General features: G+C 38.3%; 1 protein-coding gene across 1 annotated transcript in view; it reads left to right on the forward strand.

Moving 5' to 3' along the window:
* The window catches only part of FRRS1 (ferric chelate reductase 1), a 39225-nt gene that overhangs the window by 1819 nt on the left and 20716 nt on the right, over nucleotides 1-16690 (forward strand). Inside the window, exons 3-7 of the mRNA XM_052637867.1 lie at nucleotides 796-890; nucleotides 2960-3107; nucleotides 6345-6527; nucleotides 12041-12139; nucleotides 13543-13690. Coding sequence (XP_052493827.1) covers nucleotides 796-890; nucleotides 2960-3107; nucleotides 6345-6527; nucleotides 12041-12139; nucleotides 13543-13690 — 673 coding nt within the window. The remainder of the gene's footprint in view (nucleotides 1-795; nucleotides 891-2959; nucleotides 3108-6344; nucleotides 6528-12040; nucleotides 12140-13542; nucleotides 13691-16690) is intronic.

A 16690-nucleotide genomic window follows, 5' to 3' on the forward strand; every position in this document is an offset into this window, starting at 1 on the left:
TAGGACAGACGCATTAGTAGAATAGTATGATGGCTCAGATTAGAACCATACACAGGGTGGGTGAGAAGCATGGCAGAAATGCCACACTGACTGGAGGGAATTGAGTGAGTGCATTTTGAAAGAGCTTATCTAAGCTAGCCTTCAAAGGATGAATATCCAGATAAATGAAAGTGGGAAACAAGATTGTTCAAGAGAAAGGAATTACTAAAAGATAATACTACATATTTGGAGGCAGGAATTTTTTCTTTTGATGAATATTCTGCATTCTGTTTGTAGATATTAATAGAGAACCAGAAGCTTACAGTATAAATGAAATAATGCTTCTGCTGCTGCTTAGTCACTTACTTCAGTCATGTCCTACTCTGTGCAACCCTATGGGCTGCAGCCTGCCAGGGTCCTCTGTCCATGGGATTCTCTAGGCAAGAGTACTGGAGTGGGTTGCCACGTCCTCCTTCAGGGGATCTTCCCGACCCAGGGATCGAACCCAGGTCTCCTGCATTGCAGGCAGATTCTTTACCACTAAGCCACCAGGAAAGCCCCACATAAATGAAATAATGAGCAGACTCTATACAGCATCAACACACCCAATATTTGTAACTCTCTTCAGTTCTTACATTTCAGCTGACTCTAGGGCCAGCTACTAATTTGGTGTCAACCAATCAACATGTATTTATTGAGCACCCGAGTCCTCGTGTTTAACAGAATACCAGGGTTGTACAGTGATAAATGGTTGTAGTTCCAGCTATATTGAGCTATTGAGTAACTGAATGGTAGTTCTTTTCCATTTTCTTTCAGGGATCAGCTGTAAGTCATAGAAGTCCATCAAAGAAAACAGAAATCAAGGTCTATTGGGATGCTCCAAGCAGTGCCCCAAATCACATAATCTTCCTGTGAGTAGAAGAATTTGCAACTCTATAACTAGTATAATTGAAATAATGAGAGACTGCATCATTTTTTTATAACTACTGAACATTTACCAGTATGTCAGAGGTTTGGTATAGAAACGACACCAGTTCACTGATGTAAGTGGTGGTTTTATTTGTTTTTTCCAGCAGTATATACTGAGTACCTAGCACAGGACCGAGGACCTAATAGACACTTAATGGACATTTGTTGAGTGAATGAAGAATGGTAGTGCCTTCAAACTAATAAGAGCCATCAGTTAATAACTTGAGTCTGTATAGTGTATGGATGAATACTTTTTAAAGTTTTGTTCCTGCATTAGTATGAGAATATGAAAAAAAGCAGTCCTGAAATTTGAATGACTTTTCTTTCCATGGTTACTACTTGCAGATTAGATTGTCAGAAAAGTAAGATCTTGTGTGTTCCTCAGAATTATGAAATTCAGTAGAATTAGAACAGTACTTCTCTCTTAATCTTACATGCAGTGAGGAAATGGCATGTCATAAAGGGGGATGCCATGAATGCCATTTAAGGGGAGAATTGCTCTCCTACCCCGTCTCTATTTTCTGCTTCACTTCGTACACAGTGTACACTTTGTACATTGATCTACGTATACCTGTGTGTTGAGCAGAATGTGAAAAAGGATATTTGACCCCAGTAAGAGCTGATGGTTGCTTGTGCAGCCTCTGTATAGCTTTTCTCTGAAGCTACTTATTGCTGCTGCTAAGTCCCTTCAGCCGTGTCCGACTCTGTGCGACCCCGTAGACGGCAGGCCACCAGGCTCCCCCGTCCCTGGGATTCTCCAGACAAGAACACTGGAGTGGGTTGCCATTTCCTTCTCCAAAGCATGAAAGTGAAAAGTGAAAGTGAAGTCGCTCAATCGTGTCCGACTCTTAGCGACCCCATGGACTGCAGCCTACCAGGCTCCTCTGTCCATGGGATTTTCCAGGCAAGAATACTGGAGTGGGGTGCCATCGCCTTCTCCATAAGCTGCTTATTACACATGCCTTTTGGAATAATTTTAATGACCACTGTGAAAAGTGTAGTAGTAATATGTCATGTACATGTCAGGAGTAGAAGTCTGTGTACTTCAGTCCCCGGGTCTGGCATTCATAGCTGCTGTGAATACGCCAAAAGAACAGATAAGACAAGAGAGAGAGAACAGTCAAAGTTCATTTAGCAATGAGGTTGAAGAGAGTCATTAGAGATTTGCCTCCTACAAAATTCTGTCAGGTAGTATAGGCATTGTTGTTTTATTGCACTTTGCTTTATTTGACTTCACAGATAGTTTGTTTTGTACAAATTGGTTTGTGGCAGTCCTGCATTAAATGAGTCTATGGGAGCCATTTTTCCAACACATTTTCTCAGTTTGTGTCTCTGTGCCACATTTTGTTAATTATCGTAACATTTCAAGCTTTTCCATCAATATTATGTTTGTTATGGTGATCATTGATCATTGATCAGTGGTCAGTGATCATTGATGTTGCTACCATAATTTGCTGATGTCTTTGATGATGGTTAGTATTTTTTTAGCAAGAAGGTATTTTAAAATTGGGCTTCCCTGGTGGTTCAGTGGTAAAGAATCTGCCTGCCAATGCAGGAGATATGAGTTTGGTCCCTGGGTCAGGAAGATTCCCTGCAGAAGGAAATGGCAACCCATTCCAGAATTCTTGTCTAGGAAATCCCATGGACAGAGGAGCTGGTGGGTTAGAGTCCATTGGGTCGCAAAAGAGTGAGACACAACTTAGCAAATAAAACAATTTTAAAATTAAGATGCAGATATTGTTTTTAAGATGTAGTGCTATTGCAACACTTAATAGACTACAGTGTAGTGTAAACACAACTTTTATATGCATTTGGAAAGCCCACAGTTCTGTGACTCACTTTATCATAATATGTGCTTCGTTGTGGTTGTCTGGAACTGAACCCTCAATATATCCAGGAAATATCTGTATTAGGTTGTATGTCCCTAGTTAGTTATCTTTTTTTGTTGTTGTTCGCTTTATGATGAGCCACAATCATGGTTCTTTCTAAGCTCGCTGGTACTGCATTTCAGAGCCACAGTTGTTGAGAAGTACAAAATCTATTGGGTGAAGATTCCTGGTCCTATAATTTCACAACCAAATGTACTTCCTTTTACAACACCTGAAGCTACAATAGCACCAATGCCAACGGTACCTTCAGTCTCCCATTTAACAAGATCAGTAAGTAGAGTTTTTATAGTTTCATCAAATACAATCTAAAAGAACAGCTTCCTTAGAAATTGTGGTTCTGTGCTTGAGGATGTTTGTAAAGGAGTAGCTGTCCTGGGTTATGGTAGCAGGTTTTTGAATGCCTGTCAGGAAATCAGGAGGGAGTCTTCACTGCAAATTTTTGACTTATAGGTTAGAATAAGAGGAGTGCAGGACCCTACATGTTCAAGGTGTGGTTGTGACATTCACATGTAGTCTATACTAGCAGCGGATATGCTTTCATTTGAAAATAAATCTAAAGCAGCAGGGTTTAATTTCTTTTTTAAAATACAGCCAAATAGCAAACCTGAAGAGGGAGTTTAAAGCTGAAGCTAAATTTAGGTTTCAGCTAAACTGGGAGGGGTGTGGGGGTAGAATCTTGAAATGGTGATATAATTCATTACTCTTATTTCAACTAAGGCCAATGAGTACTGCAGAATTCTATAGGTTGAACTCTTGCAAGCTCATCATCTAGAATTCTATTTAGGCCCTCTGATTCAAAAGAAGTACAGTTAAAAAAACACATCTTGGTTATTCATGTTACAAACATTGGAAAGGCTTTACTGAAAGCAATTCTGATGAATTAGACTTCTCAGTTCAGAAGTGACTATAACAAAAAATGTCTTAAGGAAGGTTATTACAGTCAGAAGAACAAATTTGGGCCTGAATTCTGATTCGTCTAATTTCTGTTTGAGTTTGGACAAATTACTTAAATCTTAAAGTCTCAGTTTCTTCACCTATAAATGAGAAATAATAATATCTAGTTCTTATAGAATCTTATATTACTGTGAGAACTGAGTAGAATGAATATAAAATTTCTGATTGATTTGTACTTAATAGGTATTTAGTAAATACTAGTTCATTTTTTCTCTTCCTTCCACTTTCTTGTCTCTTTATAGCTCTTTTTTCTCATAGGGAAGGCTAAATCTCCTATGCTCCTATATAGTGTCTTGTTTTATTTACCTTCTTTTCCACATTATGCAATATGTGATGAGCCATTTGATTACATTATTATGAACTTTTGTTTGACCAAACAATTCGATTTGTTGTTTGCAGTAATTCTCAGTTTGTTTAGTCTCAATGTTTATTTATTTTAAAGTTGCTTTAGGGCATTCCCAGTCAGTCTGGATCTGAGCTTCCCAGGAGGAATCTATTAACAATCTAAAAAAAGATTGTTATCTTTTCTCATATTCATATAAAAAGGCATTAGTTCTTGTTGGAGATTTCTTATTGTATCTCTGTACCGAGCTTATCATCTCCAATTATGGAGAGATTCATTCAGAATCACAGGATGTTGGCACTTGTAGAGAGCTAGAGGAGACCCCGAGAGAGAAATTCTTTAGCAAACACAATGGAACGGTGGAATAAAGGAGAGGACGGAGACAAGCTAATCCCATGCTTCCAGGCTTCTAGTGGCTTATTCTCTCCACTCTACTATACTTTCTCTTTAAGTTCCTGTGAAATAATAAGCAAAAATTATATGTATATATAGGCCTCTGCTTGGTTTCTGTTAATAGTTGGCCTTTTGACCCTAGTTCCTGATACAGAGCTGCTAAATCCTTTGGGATTTCCTGAATGATGGGGTATCTTTTGTTCTAGGTGACTCTTGGTGGCCTCCTATATGGGGGCTGGTCCCCCAAAACACTGATCCATGATTAGAAGCTTGCTGCTTTCAGCCCACTGACCCCATTCTCCAGAGAAGGGAGAGAGGCTGAAAACTGAGCTAATAATCCTTCATCCCACATGATAGTGGTGGTGGTTTAGTCGCTAAGTTATGTCCGACTCTTGTGACCCCATGGACTGTAGCCTGTCAGGCTCCTCTGTCCATGAGATTCTCCAGGCAAGAATACTGGAGTGGGTTACCATTTTCTTCTCCATCCCACATGATGGAGCCTCCATAAAAGTTCCAAAAGTGTAGGTTTCGGAGAGTTTCTGGGTTGCTGACCACACGGAGGTGCGGGGAGGCTGGTGCCTCAGAGGGATCATGGGAGCTCTGCACCTGCCCCTTCCTGCATGCCTTACTCTACACATCTCTTCCATCTGGCCATTTGGGGGTTGTTATCCTTTTATAATATACTGGTAATGTAGTAAGTTAACTATTTTCCCAAGTTCTGTGAGACATCTTTATAAACTACCTAACTCAAGCAGGAGGTGCTGGGAACCTCCAGTTTATGGCCAACAATTCAGAAGTCCAGGTGGCAACCTGGGGCTTGTGATGGGCATCTGTGATGGGCATCTGAAGTGGGTGCAGTCTTGTGGGACTGAACCCTCAGCCTGTGGGATCTGACACCAATTTCAGGCAGATAGTGTCAGAGTAGAGTTGAACTGTAGCACACTAAGTTATGTCATCAGAGAATTGCAGAATTGCTTATTGTGGAAAATGCCCACACCTGTTTGGTGGCCAGAAATATTGCTAGAGTAGAAGAAGAGAGGAGAGTTTTTCTGTACAGTTCCCATTAAATCTAGTTACTTAAACTCATGTTTAGCTCTCTTCTGAAATGTGGTGTCACACCTCATTCTAACTCAGTATGACTGCTTGTTTGCTCTGTCAAATGGTAGAGCTGTCATTTTTCAATAGTCTTTCTTATTTGCAATACCAAGAAGCTCTGAATTAAATCGTCATAGATTGTTTTTGCTTCTTCTCCACTAAATTGTTATTATTATTATTGGAGCGGTGGTATATATGGGAGTAACCATTTTTTCCTTACATTATTTTAATGTCAAACTGAACTTGAATTCTAGAGGCAGAGTCCAGGATCTAAATATAAAAACTTGCTAATGGTTTGTTTGTTTAGTTTTAAAAATTCCATCTTTGAAAGCTAGAGGATATCCTTTAGGCAAGAATGTCAATGTGGACTTAAATATTCCCTAAGAAATTTCTCAAAGTTTACTCAAAACTTTGCTCCAGACATAATTAATGTGAAGTATTCTCTGTATTAAAGGGATCTTAATACTCATGTGTGATTATAGTCCAATTAATGTTGTGTCTTCCAAATTTTAATTAATATTAATTAAATTTAAAAGTTTACAACCTAACTACTGCTTTGATAATTTTTAATTTGGGATGTGGTCTTTTTCCCCTTGTTTGAATCCTTATTATGAAAATATAATCTTGTTAAAACCCATACTTCAAGGTAGCAGCTCTTCTGTCATTGGAGATGAATTGCCTGTTTGATAATTAAGAGTCTTCCCCCCCTGTCATTTTTCTAGTTCAGTGCTTCAGACTGTGGGAACAAGAAGTTCTGTATCAGGAGTCCTTTGAACTGTGACCCAGAGAAGGAGCGTGCCTGTGTCTTCTTGTCCTTCACACGAGATGACCAATCAGTGATGGTTGAAATGAGCGGTCCCAGTAGAGGCTATTTATCCTTCGCATTTTCTCATGACCAATGGATGGTTTGTACCTCTCACTTACATCGGTGGTGGTGAAAGGAGAGTCACTGGAGTGAGTGATAATCAACAGCAGTTTAGCATTTGTTCCAGGGTCAGATTCTCACACTTTAGGGAGGAATGGGAAGGGAGGGCAGAGAAACTAACTTGGATTCTCAGTTAAGCAGCGTTGAGTTGAGCCATCCCATATTAATGTCTCTAAGGACAAGGCTGTCCTGAGGAAAGTCAGGAAAAGCATTTTGTTTCCGTCGGATTTGCCACTTTATCTGTCTACCTCTGTCTCTGCGATAAAGCAGGAAGTGCAGTTAAGAAAAAGTTGCTCTTCATAAAGTCTCATGTTGTTTGTGATGCTCTTCAACTCCTAGTTTCCTCAAGTGACTACAGCCTGGATTGCTGCTCTTGTTGTCCCCATTTTGATGGTCATGGCACATTTCCCTAACAGGGAATTAAACCTAGTGTCTCCAGGCATAAATGGCTTCTTTACTGGGTCTACAAAATGTCCCACTCTCCTTGGATAGTGCTGAACAGATTAAGAGATTCTGTAGGTGGCAGCCTTGTGCTGTGGTGTGGAAGAACAGAGTCCTACACTAGCATTCTGATTTCCCAGGAGAGGAAGAAGGCTATAAAGGCCAGGACATGTGTCTATCCTGTTTCAGCAGAGCTGACTGTGGAGGGGGTTGGCTGCAAATGGAGAAAGCCTCTCTCATTTCCACATTAACAAATGCAAGGAGTCTTTTCTTGAGAGTTTTCTTCCTGTTAGGTTTTAAACTGAACATCACTTTTTAAGGAAATCATTATTTTTTAAAAAAGAAAAGGAACTCTGATTTCCATATTAACAAATGCAAGGAGTCTTTTTTTTTTTTTTTTGGCAAGGAGTCTTTTCTTGAGAGTTTTCTTCCTGTTAGGTTTTAAACATCACTTTTTAAGGAAATCATTATTTTTTTAAGAAAGAAAAGGAACTCTGAGATTCTGTGATAGAAGAACAATTATTTTCCTTCAAAGTGCATGCTAATTGCAGTAATCCTTGTTATGCTGGCTGCAAATATTTCAGGGAGCCAGGTGTGACTTTTTTGGGGGTGGATGACATTGCAACATGTGATATGACCTTTATATTTTAAAATGTAGTTTCACAATGCACTCATTATCTTTTTTCATTCAATACAGGTTGTACCTTAAACCTATGAGATAGAAGATATTTAATAGGCTTCTAAAAATACCATAAAAAAAATTGTGACTCTTTCCCCTTTAAAGTTGCTTTTATGGGAAATTTTGTACTTGATCAAATGATGTTGCAATTCTTCAAAAGATTTTCCCCATTTTTCTTTTTGTGATTACCATTATACGTACAGCATATCCTTTTGTCCTCAATTTTGGCAAAAATGAACCTTATTCATATGGTGCATGAGGAGGCTGGGTTAAAAATAAATGTGACTGTAAAGCTATAAGGAAAGATGGTGATAGTGCCTGTTATGTGAATGGAACTGGCTATGAAGGAAACTCTGAAGATGAGTCCAGCAGGAGTTAACAATGATAGCCTTGTTGGAATAAGTGTAGGTTTATTAAGGTGCATGTGTAAGGTAGAGTACACATTTGGATATGTATTCTAGTCACTTAAATAAAAGAATTCTAGACAAACTCCCTGCTGCTGCTACTGCTAAGTCACTTCAGTCGTGTCCGACTCTGTGTGACCCCATAGACGGCAGCCCAGCAGGCTCCCCCATCCCTGGGATTCTCCAGGCAAGAACACTGGAGTGGGTTGCCATTGCCTTCTCCAATGCATGAAAGTGAAAAGTGAAAGTGAAGTCGCGCAGTCGTGTCCGACTCTTAGCGACCCCATGGGTTGCAGCCTACCAGGCCCCTCTGTCCATGGGATTTTCCAGGCAAGAGTACTGGAGTGGGGTGCCATGGCCTTCTCCGAAACTCCCTGCAGTAGTACACTAACATGTTTCCTTTTCTGGTCACATAAAATCTGTCAGCCAGAGGAAAAGGCACTATTGTTACAGAGACTGTTGTGATGAGGAGCCTACAAGTAGAACAATTAATTCTGTTCTAAGTTGTAGGCGTAGATGACACAAAAATGTTTACCTCTAATTCAAGATATATTTATCTTACTTCGAAATCTTATGTTTCTAGTATAGTACTCATCAAACATGTTTATAAAAAGACTTAATTATACAGGTGCAGTTAATTTATGGAGCAAGCCTATTTGATGATTAAAATCGTCTGTACACCTGTTTGCCTAAATTGGGGGAAATAAATCATCACCAAAAATATTTGTAAAGTGGTTGTTTCTATTTTTGATTAATTTAAAATTCTTAGGATATTTTTATGACCTGCGATTTCTTATCAGTATGTCATATAAGTTCAAATACCAAAAGTATCTGATGTTATGAATACTGATTAGATATGCTAAATTATACCTTTTTTCAATTTGGTTTGTACATTAATGATAGCAGTTCTGTTTTGCTATTAGACCTCATTACTAAAATTGAAAGTACAACTTTCCAAATTTTTTCTAACAGAATTTGCTAATATCTGAATTTTAACTGAAATTCAGAATATACACGTCTCCCTCATCTTAGATTTTTTTTTTGTTCTCTGAGATAAAGCATTCAAGTATACACACTGTACTAGCTGCTGTTCTCTGTTTTCCCTTGCGCAGTATTGTCTTATTCTGTACGTAATTTCTTAACACTCAAATTCCAGAATGCTCCCAGTGCTGGGTGCTCCCTCTCTTGTGTGTCCAGTTTGAAAATTCCAGCTTCTGGGTGGTTACTTCCAGATGAGTGTTCTGGACAACACAGGCCATCATCTACAAACTGAATTTATTATCTACCCTTCTAACATCCTTTTGTGTTTCCCATTCTTGGTGATCAACAACAATAGTAAAAAAGTAACTACTATTATTGATATCTTGCTTCTTTTCAGAAACTGTCTGGGAAACTTATGGGCTGATCATCTCATTCACTGCTGCCACCATCTTCTCTGGTGTTCAAGAAAACTTTTGACTTAGATTCCTCTCTTTTACTCACCTCTCAGGTTCTTTTACCCACCATAACTTTTTGTTTTGAAAAGTTTTAAACCTATGTGAAAGTTTAGAGACTAGTATAATGAACACCAGTAAACCCTTCACCTGCATTTGTCACTCTCTCTCTCTTTCCCTGTATGTGTATGTGTGTGTGTGTGTGTGTGTGTGTAGATTAACTTTTTCACTGTATATTAACACACATTTTTTTCCCTGCACTATTTGAAAATTAATTTACTATCATGACATTTTATGTTTCCTTTTCAGCATGTATCTCCAAAGAAGGATATTCTCCTACAATTATCGTAATATCACCATCAAATATATAATAATTTTATTCAGTATAATGTATATTCAAATTTCCCTAATTGTCCCAATAAAGTCAAGTATACATATATATATAAAATCTCTAATCCAGACTAATCAGTTATCACTCAGTGCATTTAATTGTTATATCTCTTTAATCTCCTTTTCTTTAGAATGTTTACCCTACCTTTTTTCTTGATTTTTTTCCTGGCTGGTTGTTTTGTAGAATGTCTCACAATTTTTACAATAGATTCAGGTTATGATTTTAGACCATATTTGAGGTAACCTCAATCCTAGCTCCCAAAGCATTGGTGAACCTTTAGTAGTTACAGGAAAATATTGTTTTCTTTAACATATTTTCAAAACTTTTCAAAGTCCTTGTTGGTATTTCTGGCCTTGTCCTGTATATGTTTTAGCTTTGTGTTACCTGTTTCCTGAAGTTTCCATATACTTTTTATATTTCTATATCTTTGGTCCTAGAAGTTCCCTTCCCCTTAATTGCAGCTCTACCTTATCCGCGTGTATTTTTTTATTCTCCGAAGCATGGTTAATGCTATCTTTTCTGATAAGCCTTTTCCAATCCTTTGACCCTACCTAATTTGTCTTTCTATAGCACTTTGTTTAAATCTCTATTTTATCATATTTCACATACTATTTTAATTGTCTCCTCTATTAAAACACAGTCTTTGATCATAAGTACTATGTTGTCATCTTTGTTTCTCTCACTTGATATTTTCTTATAGAGTGCATTCTAAATGCTGGAACTGAGAGGAGCAAACAGGGGTAGGAGGTTCTGTCTAATTCTGGGGTTTGGTTGGAACTTCTCATGTGTGTTCTACCATGCTCCAAATTTGGGGTTTCTACAGCTGCCTAGAGCATAAGGTTGTCATAACACCTTCTCTTCCCCTCACTGTAGAGCCATGAAAACCGAGAGTTACCTCTCCTTCATCCTCATGTCCTCACCAGTATTTGAGAGGTTTGCCTTAATGACTTAGTTGACTTACCCTCAGTTTGCCTCAAAATCAACCATTTTGCTGTATTAAATTTTGGTTGAAATAACAAGAAAATTCTATTGTTTCATTGATGATAAACATTCTAGAAAATACACATTGTTTGTTTAAATCAGAGATCAGCCAACTTTTTCTGCAGAAGGTTAGATAGGAATGACTTCAGAATCTGTGGGCCGCATGGTCTCTTTGTAGTTACTCAGCTCTTTTATAGTGCTAAAGCAGCCACAGACTGCTGTAAATTAGTATGTGTGGCTGTGTTCCAGTCAAACTTTATTTATAGGCACTGAAATTTGGATTTAATGTATTTTCACTTATCATGAAATATCATTCTTAAAAAACCATTTAGATATGTAAACACCATCCTCAGCTTGTGGCCTGTACAAGAACAGGCATCAGGCTAAAGTTGGTCTGTGTGCCATAGTGTGTAGTGATTTAAATTATGACAACTCCAAATTTCTTGAGTTGCACCAATTCTGATTTGAGTAGAAGATGTGTAACAGGGAACTGCTTTGCTAATGTTATGTACTTGTATGTAAAAACTGGAACTTTTTACAAGAAATTTAAAATTTTTTGTAAATTTTACAAATGTTAGAAAATCGTATTGGTATTTTTAACAAGACTTTAATTATAGCTTGTTAGTCTTGGGTCTTGTTTAAGGAATTTAGTGACAAAAGCTGATTAAAGACCTTGTTAGATAGTTTATGGAGAACAATTTAGAATAGATGAAAGAACCAAAACTATACACAAGAACTTAAAATCCATATTATTTTTTTGGTGGTGGTAGTGGTGTTTATCGCTAAGTCATGTCCAACTCTTTGTGACCCCATGGACTGTAGCCTACCAGTCTCCTTGTCCATGAGATTCTCCAGGCAAGAATACTGGAGTGGGTTGCTATTTCATTCTCCAGGGGATCTTCCCGACCCAGAGATTGAATCCACGTCTCCTGCATTGGGAGGTGGATTCCTTAACCACTGAACCACGAGAGAAGCCCTGTCATTCATTCGTACCATAACTTAAATGCACTTTAAGGATGCAGTCTGCTGTCTGATAATCACTTTAAGTAAGATTTAATTTTTAGGAATATTGGAGATTAAAGGAAAGATAAGAATTCGACTGACAAAGAATGCTCCCTTGTTGAAATTCCCTTGACCTTTTTTTCATTTGTCATTGTTTTTCAGGGTGACGATGATGCTTATGTGTGTATTCTTGAAGATCAGATTGTCCACATACAACCTTCCCATTTGACAGGGCGAAGTCACCCTATAATGGATTCTGGGGTAGGTATGAAGATTCTGGAACTGTCCACCTGTTGGTCTGTCTTCTGGCTATATGGCTGACAGTGCCATGGCTGTGGTGCAAAATAGCTTCCAAACCTGCAGCTAGCAGCAAAGACCAAACAGGGTTCTGGTAGCAGAGTTCCTATCTTACAGTCTGGGAGATACCTTTTTGCATTTTATTATATATATGTGTAAATTGTTTCATTTTAAGGTGTATAGCATGATGTTTTTATACCCCTCTCCATAGTGAAATGATTGCTAAAATCAGGCTAAACAATATATCCATTGCCTCAGTTACCTTTTTCTTTTTTTGTGATGAGAACAGCTGAAATCTACTCTCTTAGCAGATTTCCAGTATACAGTCCAGTAATGTAAACTACAGTTACCGTACCCCTTTTCTATGCTTTAGAAAGCACAGGAAAGTTTTCTTTTTTAGTAAAAGATGAATTCTTGTTTGTTTCACTTAAATTCTTTTCTATTGCATCTGTTAAAAATATTTTATCATTTGTTAAGAAGGTCAAAAAAGCTTGTAGACAGATTTTTAAGAGGTTTGTTCAGTTCAGTTCAGTTCAGTTCAGTCGCTCAGTCGTGTCTGACTCTTTGCGACCCCATGAATCGTAGCATGCCAGGCCTCCCTGTCCATTACCAACTCCCGGAGTTCACTCAGACTCACGTTCATCGAGTCAGTGATGCCATCCAGCCATCTCATCCTCTGTCGTCCCCTTCTTCTCCTGCCCCCAACCCCTCCCAGCATCAGAGTCTTTTCCAATGAGTCAACTCTTGGCATGAGGTGGCCAAAGTACTGGAGTTTCAGCTTTAGGATCATTAGTGACACAGAATTTCTTGACTGATGAGAAAGAGGTGGATATACGGTAGGTGCTGGTTCAGTGCCTTGGGCAATTGTCTCAAGTGTCCGATGTTGACATCTGTGCCACATGTGGCCTATTTCTGGTAGAGAAGTGTCATTTTGACACGGCAATTGACAAGCAAATGAATTCCGAAGGGGCAGTAGCTACCACCTAGTGACATGTTCTCTGCATAGCTTCCTTGTGAGGTTACAGCTTCTCACAAGTTGCATTTTGGGTACCAGTGTATTACTTGCTAAGTATTTCTTTAGTGTTGTTGATTGTATATTAGGGGCCAGATGGAGTTAGTGCATCTGCCAAAGTTTCTAGCCTCGGTAGTAAAAATACTACTTTTGCCAAGTGGGATAAACACAAATACTGGGAGAATGTGTTTCTTGTACTCTTCAAAGAGGAAGTGGAAAAACAATGACACTGCAGACAAAACATGCACAGAGGATCTTAGAGAAAGGAAATTGAACAGGTCCAGGATTTTGATCACATCTTATTTTTAGCAAATATTTGGAATGTGCTGAGAAGACCCATTGTATGTGTTTGCAGGATCCTCTTGAGGACATGGCTTGGAGGTTGGCGGATGGTGTTATGCAGTGTTCTTTCAGAAGAAACATTACCCTTCCTGGGGTTAAGAATAGATTTGATCTAAATGCAAGCTACTACATATTTATAGCAGATGGTGCAGCTGCTGATGGTAAGTATATTGATAAAAAACTATCTTTTTAAGGTTTGTCTCTCATTTTTTTTTCCTTTCCCTCTTTTTTTTGGAGAGACTATGGTAATTGCTCTTTTTTTGAGATATGCATTTGTGGATAAAGAGTTATCAAACTCGTTTCCATCTTTGCCTGACAGTTTGACTTCAGTTGACCTTCTAGCTTTGTTTCCCTGGAAACTAGGTAAAGGTAGTGTCAACTATGTTATAAGGCAACACAATAAAAGTGATTTCTGGCTGGTAAACTGCATTTGGACCAGGAAAAACTATAAATACCTGATCAACAGCTGGATCTTTGAGCTTCCTTGGATATAGTGACTTTGGCAGTTTCCTTGCAGGGACCCTAAAGGCAGGACTATGTGGGGGTTTTGCAGGAGATATTGGCTCTTGTGGATGACCTGTCCAATATGAATCTCATCTCCTTGGACCTGAGCTTTCTCCAGGGTGGAAGAGAGGGGTAAAGGGAATAACTCCTTAACAGCTGAGTAAGCTTCTACAGGAACTCCCTTTGAAAAAGGATGCCTCATGGTGCCCTGCAGGTGTACTGTGTTTCCTGTCTCACAGCCTTCTAAGTCAGTCTGATGCCAGGTATAGCTCAAGGAAGTTTTATGAGTTTGAATGTTTAGTTTATCTTTAATACAGCCCTGGTAGGTATTGAAACACATTAAAAAGAATAAATAGATTTTGTTTAAGGTCTTAGCTAATGATATTCTGAAGAATTGCAGGAAATGCCAAGGTAATGTTGTAGTTAATGACTCATCTCCCAAACTTAATATCCCCAAACTTGGAGCATATGGCCTACTCTGAAAGTGGTGAGGCACTGAGCGCATAGAATGGAAGAATGGGGGTAAAAGAGGAGGAGGAACAGAAATGTGGTGTGGGCAAAACTGTGAAAAGCCTTGCTTGCATAGTCTATCATGTGGTTATTTATTTTTAATTGAAATACAGTTGATTTACAGTGTTGTGTTAGTTTCTAGTGTACAGCAAAGTGATTCAGATATATATTTGAAACTATACATGTATTTCTGAAAAAAATATATTCTTTTTTAGATTCTTTCCACTATAGTTTATTATAAGATATTAAATATAGTTCCCTGTGCTATACAGTTGGACCTTGTTAATTATCTGTTTTGTATATAGTAGTTTATATTCTATCATGTTGTTTAGACTTTATACTATAGGTAAAGTAGAGGTTCGAAAGGTTTTAAAGCAGGATGAAATATCTACTCAGTGTTAGAGAAAATTTAGGAACATTTGCAGGTTTAGTTGTGGGTGATATGTTTGGTTGTCTTAGGCAAATCGTGTATTCTTACTTGCACCAACAATAGCAAATGTAGCTTGAAAATAACTTTGGTTAAATGATAATAATGGGTAAAATTACCTAGTACTTAATGAGGCCAGTTGTTGGCTTAGCACTACCATTAAGGTTTTCATTTTCTCTTCATAGAAACCTACACAAGATATGCATTATTATTATTCCTGTTTTACCTGGAAAGAGACAGGCTTCGAGAGGTTAGGTCATTTGCCCAGACAAGTAAACAGTGGAGTTGGAATATGAACCTAAACTCTTTGAGCTCACAGCCTCAGTGTTCAATACCTTCTAACATGGGAAATGTAGGAAATGAATTTTTAATGAGGAAAAACTCAAATATTTGCATTTTAAAACATATTACTAAAGTGCAGGTAATTGTATTATTGTTATCCGCAGCTGTCACTTACAATAAATTGTATGTATCTTGTTATTTCTTAGAGAAGTTTTTTTTTAAACTATACAGTTTAAGAAATACAATTTATTAAAACTTTCTTTTAAGGTTTCTGTGTTATTTTAATTTTTGTTTATTTATTTGCTGACTGTGCTGGGTCTTCCTTGCTGCGTGGGCTTTTCTCCAGCTGTGATGAGTGGGGGCTACTCTCCCTTTGTGGTGTGCAGGGTTCTCACTGGGGTGTCTTCTCGGGTTGCAGAGCATGGGCTCAAGGGTGTGAAGGCTTCAGTAGCTGCAGCGCAAGGGCTCAGTAGTTGTGGTCCTGGGCTCTAGAGCACAGGCTCAATAGTTGTGGTGCCCAGGCTTAATTGCCCTGCAGCATGTGAAATCTGGGATTGAAGCCTGCATTGGCAGGTGGATTCTTTACCACTGAGCCACCAGGGAAGCCCTCACAGAGATCTTATGACTAGATATTATATTGCCCGTTTGTAGAGATGAGAGAACTAGAGCCTAGAAAGGTGAAGCGATTTGTTCAAAATCACGCAAGTAGCAGACTCAGGAGTTAAACCCAAGTTGATTCCAATTACAGATGCTGTGCCCTTTTCCTCATATCCAGCTACTTCCTTTGGTGCCCAGAATGTCATAGGTACTCCAAAAATGATTATCAACTTGAATGGGTGCCTTAAATTGCTAGAAGATTTAACAGTTTGCATTTTTTAAAAATTCATACTTTAAAAGAAAAAGTATCATTTATTTTTAAAAATTTCTTTATTTTTAATTGAAGAATAATTGCTTTACAATATTGTGTTGGTTTCTGTCATACATCAGCATGAATCAGTCATAGGTATACGTATTTGCCCTTCCTCTTGAATCTTCCTCCCACCTCCCACCCCTTTAGGTAGTCACAGAGCACCATTTTGAACTTCCTGAGTCATACAACTAATTCTCACTGGCTATTTTACATATTGTAGTGTATATGTTTCCCTGCTACTCTCTCCATTTGTCCCACCCTCTCCTTCCTCCCTGCATCACCCTGTGTCCATAAGTCTGTCCTCTATGTCTGCATCTCCATTGTTGCTTTGCAAATAGATTCAGCAGTACCATCTTTCTAGATTTCACACATATGCACTAATATATGAGTATGTTTTTCTCTTTCTGACTTACTTCACTCTGTATAATAGGCTCTAAATTCACTCACCTCATTAGAACTGACTCACATGCATTCCTTTTTATGGCTGAGTAATATTCCATTGTACACATGTACCACACAAGTGACAGA

This window comes from Budorcas taxicolor, chromosome 3 (genome assembly GCF_023091745.1).
Source record: "Budorcas taxicolor isolate Tak-1 chromosome 3, Takin1.1, whole genome shotgun sequence".
Classification (NCBI taxonomy): Eukaryota; Metazoa; Chordata; class Mammalia; order Artiodactyla; family Bovidae; genus Budorcas; species Budorcas taxicolor.